At 32.3% G+C, this 10,080-nt stretch overlaps 1 protein-coding gene across 3 annotated transcripts in view; it reads right to left on the bottom strand.

Annotated features, from left to right (window-relative positions):
• Positions 1-365: 365 nt before the first annotated feature.
• Positions 366-10,080, bottom strand: part of PRAS40 (Proline-rich Akt substrate 40 kDa) — a 33,313-nt gene continuing 23,598 nt past the window's right edge. Inside the window, exons 5-8 of one of the 3 annotated variants that reach the window (XM_074134566.1) lie at positions 9,477-9,564; positions 5,563-5,695; positions 662-781; positions 366-590 (exon numbers count right to left, since the gene is read on the bottom strand). In XM_074134566.1, coding sequence (XP_073990667.1) covers positions 571-590; positions 662-781; positions 5,563-5,695; positions 9,477-9,564 — 361 coding nt within the window. In that variant the 3' untranslated portion in view covers positions 366-570. Of the gene's footprint in view, positions 591-647; positions 782-5,562; positions 5,696-9,476; positions 9,565-10,080 lie in introns of all 3 variants that reach the window. The other 2 variants (XM_074134564.1, XM_074134563.1) reach the window with 2 other exon arrangements.

The raw sequence follows: 10,080 nt of genomic DNA, 5'->3' as shown, positions 1-10,080 counted from the left end.
AGATGTGGTGGGTATTATAAACTGTGTCTATTATTAGTAATACTTTTTCAATCAATACATTCAGTAAGAAACGTTACTGAATTATTAACTAAGATATGTTCATACATCTGGCATTTGTATGGAAAGATTAGATGGGATGATGTTACAAGGTCCTTCAGCAAAACTTGCATAAAAATTCTTGTCTTCATACTTCAGAGTTTGCGCGCCACTTGGTGTTGAGAAATTGATTTCCTAAAACACTGCTACGCGCGTTTTGAATCTAACTATCTTAACTTTCCTAAAATGTCCAGCTTGTGGTAAGGCCATGTGGCCGCCAGTATTTCAGATTTTGATTACTTGGGACACAAGATGAAAAAGAAATTAACTAACCCAAAGGAAATGTGTATTTATTAGTTCTTGAACTTAAAAATAGAAAACTTTTTTAGAGCAATAAAGAACCAAAATTTAACTGACTAATTACAAATGATTTCTGAATCTTGGCCGTGGGAGTTCACCAAACACAGAATCTCCATGAACACTTTTTGCAAGAGCTCTTATACTTGCAGCTATATCTGTAGGTACTGGCGGAGACTAAAACAAATTAAAAAATACTAAATTGTTTATAATTTTAATTTCAATTTTCAATTTAATCACTGTTAAATAAATACCCCATTAGACTTGCCATCGTAGGCCAGATCTTTCATGTATTGAGGAACTGGAATTGGAAGTGACCTTGCTAAATTTGCAGCACTAGTTTTCCTAAATTGTACCATTTTTGAATTGTCATCCTCATCTTCTGTGGCTGTGAACAAAATATAAAAGCCGAAAGTATTATAATTCTGTCAATTAAAACATAGACATCTGAAATCTAGTGTGAAAAAACGGTTTCCCAATAATTCTTAAGATTTCCCTTCTTCTAATATGTGTTTTCCCAACAAGCTCTGAACTGTCAAGTTGTACACTTCGTCTGTTGCTACTGTAGGTATCTCCCTAGTAGCGGTGCTCTCAATGTGAACCATGTAGTAAGAAGGATTAGTAAGTAACTAAGGAATTCATCTTAGGAATTAACTAATCGTTACCTTCGTGTAGTTGGTGAAACTCACATTATCCATTCTGTCAAGCCAGACATCTTTATTTCCCTTACCGCTTTTCCATTTTCTACATTTGCACCTCTGTCATGGTCTCGCATTATACTACCCCGCCTTCATTGCATTAAATGCCTACGATCACTTGACAAAAGAGCAAGAAAGAAGAAGAAGAAAAAAAATCTCTCTTTAGAAAGCTTCTTTCATTTTATTTCCAGCTTCGCCAATACGTTTCTTATCCCAGCTCATCAACGAACACAAGGTAAACTCCTTTCTTATAACTTATATTGTCATTTCTGCAGACCTTAACTTAAAGCTTATTTACCATTTTCTTGTACGGCACATTTAAAAGTTTATCGACTGCATTTTACAAACTTCGGAAGAATCACGACGTTTTACTTCGTTATATTAGGCAAATTTTATAACCTTAAATGCTAACTACTACATCTTAGATAGCAATACTCCACCAAAGGTGCTAGGAACTCATCCATTGTGTTGTACCGCTGTTTGCTGACTTGGAATTGTTGGAAATGTGGAAATTCACTGGATTGTGCATCCAGTATTTTGAAACCAACCATGGGTTAAATTCTTTTACCTCCAGATGTTAATAACACTTTTTTGGAAAAGTAGAAGTTCAAGTTAGGAAATTACTCCTTAACAAAAACTTACAGTTTTAAAAGTTAAGTAAAAGTATAAGGGTTGATTAAACGCCAAAAGGTACACAAATCAGCAAATACCCAACATTTCATTCATACTTCTAGTATTTATTGTTTTTAAAATGTATTACATGTCACAGACCCTTGCGTTGGCCTTTTATCACCAATAAATATTTTTCTGTTAGAATAATAAAAGATGTATCTCATCATCATCATAGTATTATAAAGGCATTTCATTTTAACCCTATTCCAAATTATTCTTGTGATTTATCTTTATTCTGAATAATCACCCATTCACTTGCTGCACATTAAAAAGAAAAAGAGAAAGTTGGAGTTGGACTTTTACTGTTGTAATTTGAATCACGGAGTTACAACGAAATTTTTGTCTTGAATTCGTTTACGTGAGCAAAAATTACAGTTGTAAAGAAGTTTTATAACCAACTAAAAATATGCATATCTATTTTATATACACATATATAACATTGTCGGGAGAATACCTAGATTAACAATGTAATTGAAGAAAACTACATTAACATTTAATATCAACAAACTAGATTAATTATTAATTACATATTATTTTTAACGGGTAACTATTAGAAAAAGTAAAGTACCAATCAGTTTGATTGAACACTGAACTTAAAACAGACAATGTTTACTTCCTTCTGCTGCGCTAAACTTGCACTTAAATCAGTTGTCAAAAACAAAATAAAATAAAGTCGGTATGTACGTTGGTATATGCATTTTTAATTTTTAACTTCAAAACAATTACATTTTTCATTAACGTTTTTTATTTATTTTTTTTATTTAAACCTGTGCATGAATAGCTCCTATTACAATATAAATTAAATGGGCGCTAGTCATTACTGAACAAATATTTTGTATTTGAAAATGGCCAGCATGTCTTTTTTGGGGGGGGGGGGTGTAAGGTGCGCAACAACAAGGGTCCTTTGCACATAAACTATACTGTAGAATAGACACTTTACTACACAGCCTAACCTACACCTAGTCAATCTGATCGAAACAAACCTAACGGTTGGCCTAACTCCTATTTCCTTCTAACCTAACTAACTAATGTTGGGGTGGAGTACTCGATATTCCTCGCACCCCATAGGCATAATATATGTATGTGACATCTAATATATTCTAGAAAAAAAAAATACTAGAAGTATGAATGAAATGTTGGGTACTTGCTGATTTGTGTACGTTTTGGGTTTAATCAACCCCTATACTTAACGTTTTAAACCAAGGATGAGCAACACGCGGCCCGCTAAGCATTTCTAAAATTGAATTTGATCTAATATTGATCAGCTTGTATCGAAAAAACAGTGCCAAATTTCTCATTAAAAATTTCAAGTAAATTCGTTTTTCTGTTCTTTTCTTGATTGTTTTTATCTTGCATTAAAATTTGTATATGAAATATTTACTTTTTTTTTTAATTTTATATTTTTTTATTCTAATATTTATTATAAATAAAGTTTCGTAAATTATTAATAAGAGTTAATCTATGTGCGGCCCGCCAAATAAATTAAAATTTTAATTGGCCCATTGATTAAAAAGATTGCTCACCCCTGTTTTAAACTGTAAGTTTTTGTTAAGGAGATTTTTGTACCTTTTGGATAGATTTTTCTTTTTGTTCTTTGGTTGGAACAAATTTATACATCCAATGATTTTTTAAATATATGGGCATCGGGAATAATTAGTTTGAAAAAAAAAACTGACACCTGTTATGAGGGAATGATAACAAGTTGGTGGGAAGAAGACGGAGAGTGGAGAAATGTTATGGAATTAAGTGATGAATAATTACAACCCATTAAGAGGGATAAAAAAAGAAAATTGTAATTACCAGTACCTTCCAATAAAAGAAAAAAAATAAATTTTAATAACACTACTTCTATTTAAGGGATGTAAGAGAAAACAAGCTGTGATCACAATAACTTCTTAAGAGGGGAAATAAAAATGATTTGCAATTACGCTTCTTATCCGTAAACGGACAAAGAGAATACTGCGAATACGGCATGGTTGCAAATACTTCCCCTCAGTAGGTGTAAGTGCAGGATGACACTTAAATGTCACACATTCTAAATTCTCCTTCTTGCTAATTTGATTAAAGACGGGCGAAGATTTACAGAGTTATTATTAATAACCGCTTAAAAGGGGGCTACACATAAGTGGGCCAAACTCCCTTCCAAAGTGCATACCATAGAGGCCCCAAAAAGTCGAATCTACTGTATCTAAAATTTCAAATTGAGAGACCATTCATTTGAATCAGTTCGTACGTCGATAATCTGAACGATTGCAGAACTTCCTCTTAGTAAGTGTTAAAGCATAATGGCACTTTAAAGTCACATAGGGAAGCTTTAACCGCTTCTTCGTGCTAAATTTTAGCAAAATCGGACTAAGCGTTCTAAAAGGATTAGTAATAATAGTTTTAGAGAGGACCTGCGTCTACTAAAGATACACAGCGTTGAGACCTCTAAAAAAGCAAATCTACATCACTTTTTAAACCAAATAACACTTCATTCAAGAAAATAGGTTCACGAAACGATAATTTGAAATGATTGCAAAACTTCTCCTTAGTGGGTGTAAGAGGAGAACGTCGCTTTAAAGGTACGTAGAGGAGCTCAACCCTTTTATCTTGCCATATTTTATCAAAATCGGGCTAAGATTTACAGAATTATTAGTAATATCGTAATAATTTAGGAGGGGTCCTCATTTACATGGAGCTAACTCCTCTTCCATACGATGTACAGCGTCGTGACCCCAAAAGGCACATCTACATAAAATTCCGAATCGAATGACACCTCATTTATTCCAATCGGCTCGCGCGTTTAGGCGCTACGTAGTTTACAAAAAAGGTAAACAAGAAGAACAAGATCATTTTTTGAAAATGCCGTTTTTGCCCATTTTCGGCAACTTTTTTCTCAAAATCTATTACATCTGGGTTGTTACAAAAAAATTATAGTTGTAAAGGGGGATTTGACCTATATTATAAAGAAAATTTAGGAATTTTATCTTTTATAGAAAAAAGAAAAAATTGTCTTAGTTAGTTGTTTTTCAACGTTACGCTTTTTCGTGCTAACAGAAAGGGCTATTTAGAGAATAGGTTTCTAAGTGTTTCTACATTTTTCCAAAATGACTTATTGATATTTATAATTCAACCTGAATTTTTTTTTTTAAAAAATGAAAATTTTGGGGGGGCTGAAAGAGAAAATAATTTTCCGAAGCAAATTATTTTTGCGAGTTTTGTAGGCGATAGTTATGGTAATTTGAAAACATACTTTTAATTTTGACAGTGATGCCTTTAGAACATTTTTTTTTAATTATTAACGAAAGATACCATTAGAATTGTGGTAACTGAAGTAAGTGAAAGTATGTCACCCCAGATATGTTTAATTTAAATAAGGTGCATCAACATCTGTAGGTCATTGGCGCCGGATCATTTTTCAGGACCTAACCGTTTTGCTGTTACTGTGGAAATAATACAGTAAAACTATATTTCATGCGTACTTCTATGGAAATAAATAAGCCAAATTGAACAAAACAGTTTAATGTAGAATACTACTTGGATATATAATTTAATACAAATCAATTAAAGCGCGGATATTAAGTTAATGTCGCAATCCATTCCCTGCGATAAAGTGCTCTTTCTGCATGCAATCTTTTTTTTTTAAACTCGATATCGTAAATCTTACTCTTAAATTAAGTACCTTGAAAATGGATATTAGAATGTCAAGAGAAATCAAAGTAAGATAATTTATTTTAAAAAATCTACTCATTAAAAATAACTAGTTCAGTATATTTGAAAACAAAATTATCGAGTTCAAAAATGAAAATAAACTTACTATCAGAGGGAATGTCCGGATATTCTTTGGCATACAAAGGATTTTCAAAATCCTCTAATGGAAATATAATTGTATCCACACCGTAGTCGCTTATTATCATCTTCTCAGTTATTGATTTATTATTACTAATGACCTGCAAAGTTGAAAAAAGTACAAGCAAATTAATTGCAAAGGAACTGCTTATGAAATTATTTCCTACATAAAAAAAAAAGACCACAACAAATCAAAGTGATAACAGCTTACTTTTGATACTTTTTCAACCCAGTAAACTAACTTACCAGAAGTTAGAGCACTGAACAATTATGTTAAACAGGTACTTTAATTTAAGAGGCTAAGTGCCTATGATTTGGCGATGATGATGTGGTGCTTCTTTAAATTAAAAAAGAAAAAAAATACCGTCTTCTGTTGTTTCATTATTTCTTTACATGTAGACCCACCAGGATTATACCATTTGTGGACGGACAGGTGGGTCGAAACGTAGAGAAATAATTGTTTTCTGAAATAAAACAAAAACAGAGTAATTTTTTTTTTTTTTTTGAACATCAAATATTCACTTGTAACAGAATCAAATATTCTCTTATGTAATAGAATGGGTGTATACTGAACTTATGCATCCCTAAACTGTTATGTATTCGTGCGTTTGAGGTGTGGCTTGGGTGACTAGAGATCTCTACACTTGCACTTTTCACATAATTTTATGACACGCAGTATAAAATCTGTTTTTGAAATATAGAATAGAACAGAATAGTAGATGGGACGGAACCTACGCCCCACGGCACCGCAGCCACAAGAGACTTATTGTGCCAACCTGTTCTTAGGTCTAGTATATGAACCCTCCCCTGCTAAAGAGGTTGAGGACTTTCCAGTTCTTTTTGCGCTACTATCTCCTTTGGTCTCAAAGTTCGAAGGTTTCCATATGGAAATAATTAAGTCTGATTTATTTATTCTCAAAATTTTACATTTTATAACTAAATAGATTCTGAGTCATACTTCTCGAAAAGTTTTTTTTTTAATCATAATTACTCAAGGACAGTGGTTGCCAAACCTCGGCCCGCAAGTCACATGCGGCTCTTTGACCCTTTGAATGTAACTCTTCCTCAAAATACCTAACAATTTAATTTTATCAAAACATAATATCGGTAAGATATCAAGGTTTATTCAACGTACGTATAGTTTAACTAAGACTTAAAACATTATGTAAAGTTTATTAAGTTAATTTTAAGGAGCGTTGTGGAGTGAAAGATGATGTAGTATTGAGGATCGAGAAAGGTATGCTGTGATGGTTTGGAAGTAGAGAGAGGATGAGCGAAAGGAGATAGAAGAAACAAGTATACAAGCCGAGTGTGGATGGGTGAGTTGGAAGGGGTGGATCTCAGGAAATAATTATAATGATCTCAATTAATTTAATACATAACTGGCCATTTTTTTTTATTAGTATTATGGTTGGAGAAATTATTTAAAAAGAAAAAAAAGAAAAAAAAAATAAATTAGGAAGTGAAGAATCTAAGAAAAAAGTTAATTTTTACTATGAACCAAATAAATTGTTATAACTTAAGATTAAATACAGAACATTAGCCTTGATCAATTAATTGGTATTACAAAATTAATTGTGGTGAGGTCAAGTTCATGGTAACAATTGGAAAATATTATCAGAAAGCCAAACGTGGATTTAAGCAGAAAAGAATTTGTAGGACACTTTTGTCCTGAATCCCTTGAGGCAATATAAACAGTCAAAACATTCAAAATAGTTTATGCCGCGTCGTTAAAAAAAAGTAGAATTTCGTTTTAACCCTAAACAAAATTTTTATTTATCTTTATTAAACCATTTCTGAATAACCATCACAATCACATCAACATAGATAAAGAGAAATTACTTCTACCGTAGTATACTTAACTACCATGATAATAGTACTATCGTAATTGAATCACAGACTTAAAACAATTATGAATTTTTCATCGAGTAAATTACGAGAGCACAAATTGCACGCAGTGAACAACAAATTAATAATCATTCAAGTCTAACTAATAAATTAATGTAGACCATATTATTTAATAATAATCTTTAAAATAAAAAATTTAAACTTAATAAAGTAAACTAATCAACGAAATGTAAATAACAATTTTTAATGCTTAACCAAGGAGCAACGGTAGCCGAGAAGCCCAGAGACGAGGCCTGTAAGATATACTTACTGTGTGTGCTAAGTGGTAGTGGGTTATATTTCCGATCTCAGCCTTGGGTATTACTAAGAGAATTTAGTTGTAAGTGCAATTAGCCTCTAACTAGGAATAGCAACCCAAATCTAAGCGCCATCAGTTAGCTGCCGCCTTCAATCAAAGATAAAGTAAAAAAAAAGAGACATACTCGTGGTATGAATATGGATCTTAAACTCCTTGTCGAGTGCTATACAAAAATATTTTATGAATGAAAATGGCCAGTTCAAAAACGAATGTTAAAATATTTAGAAAGCCTAAATTGTACTAAGGAGAAGTCAGTTCAAAAGAAGGCAAATACATAAGCTATTTTGAAAGTTTCTAAATGGCTGAAATTATGACCTGAGGTATGAATGAAATGTTGGGTACTTGTGTACCACTTATCGTTTAATCAACCCTTATATTTGAACTTTTTAAACTGAAAGTTTTAATCAAGTTTTTGAATAACTTATTTTGTTCTTGGCTGTTATGTCAATAATACTTTTACATTTAATGACATGTAAAAATTCGGATATTAGAAATAATTGGGCTGATTTACGCCGGACATAGAGGGTTACAATGTTTTTTACAATGTCTTGTGGTTCTACGCACTAAATTGAATAACGTTCGACATCATTGCCACAGATTACCCAGAATCCCTTACTTAGACATTTAAATAGGTTTTGTAACATTTCTTGGCACCGTAATCTGTCTTCTCTATGTGAGTGTAGAAAATAACAATTAATTACCATCCCAGCACCGAAAAAACTGGTTTTGGAGTGGCAAAATATTAAAACGAGTCAGCGACATCGAATACGTAGTGAACCGTTCGCAATCAGCGTTACATAATGTAATTGAACAAGTAATGGATTAATTAGTGAGACTGTACGACAACATTCCTAAAATAAATATTTGACGAAAAATATGTTTTGGTATAAATTAAAATTGATATTAAACTTATTTATGGAGAGTTTTATTGTAATGTTTAGAAAAAAGTAATAATACAACCAGTGAAACCTAAGAGTTTTAACAATGGAAATATTTTAGCATATCGTATATGAGTCCCATGAAAAAAAGCATTACAATATCTTGTTGTCCACCAATGCTAGAAACATCAGAGCCTGCCAAATTTGTCGGTCATTCATCGACCGGGTTTAACTTCAGCTCCAGTTGTCTATTTACAACTACGAGTAACGCAGTGCAAAAAAGACAATGAGGAATGCGTCGATAAGAGTTCCTCACCAGATTTTTTTTTCTCAAGAAAGATAAAGTAATAACAGAAAATGTGTGAGAGTTCCGTACATTATCAATATAACCACAGCTAATAAGCTAATAAAACAATACAATGTACTGCACCTAAAATCTAACTCGCAATATATTACAATGTAACATAAGGCATGCAGTATTGACAGCAACCTGGGCTAGTAACTTTTCTATTCACTCACATACATACTCACAAAATGAATTTCATACTCCAAACACATTTCTGAAGATCATGCCAAGAAAAACATTAAAAGGAAGTTTTAGTGGATTAATGTTGACGCATGCAATTTTAAAGTTGCTGAGTTACGCACAGTAAAAAATTAGCCAGCAACTGAACCAGTTAGTGATTTTTTTAACTCACAGCGGTGAACTAATAAGGCGATATACTACCTTGGAAAAGTATTTTATTCATAACGAATGCTTTTTCCAAATATCATACAATTTTTTATTTATCTAAATACCTTTTTGGGAGTGGTTTCAACTTCAATTTTTGCATCATTATTTGCATTGTTGTTCACCATCTGATTATCACTTGCTGCCGTTATAACCCTAAACAAAATATAAATGCAAATCTAATGGCGTGTACTGATGCTTAAAAACACGATCTAATATAAATCTTTAGATTAGACTGCGTAGGATGAATCTGTACTTATTATATCTCATTCAAATATTTAGAGCAATAAGATGCACATACTTTTAGATTGACTACGTCTTACAGGATATCAGTGGCGTGGCTTTAATGGAAGCAATGTAGTGCATCCTTTCCTGAATTGGACTTCAAAAAAAAATTTGTTTATCTTAAAACTAAAAAAGTTTTACAAAATTAAACAATGGAACATCTGCCATTTTTAACTCAGGATGCACTAAGAATTTCTGCTTATGGTAATGTTAGAAATCATTCAGGCATTTCTGCACATCGTCCTGCCAGCCACTCTTGCAAATAATTGTGTTTTTGAAAGTAGACGTAGCGGCTGCTTAGTCAAGGTTAAAACGCATTCTCTGGTGCTAAGGATTAACGAAACAGAGAAGAAGCTTTTGATAATTTTAAAATTGATGATTCAGCGA

The sequence above is a fragment of the Rhodnius prolixus genome, unplaced genomic scaffold (assembly GCF_049639745.1).
Source record: "Rhodnius prolixus isolate KJV_2025 unplaced genomic scaffold, Rpr scaffold_16, whole genome shotgun sequence".
In the NCBI taxonomy this organism is placed as follows: Eukaryota; Metazoa; Arthropoda; class Insecta; order Hemiptera; family Reduviidae; genus Rhodnius; species Rhodnius prolixus.
This window is presented reverse-complemented; position numbering and strand designations above follow the sequence as displayed.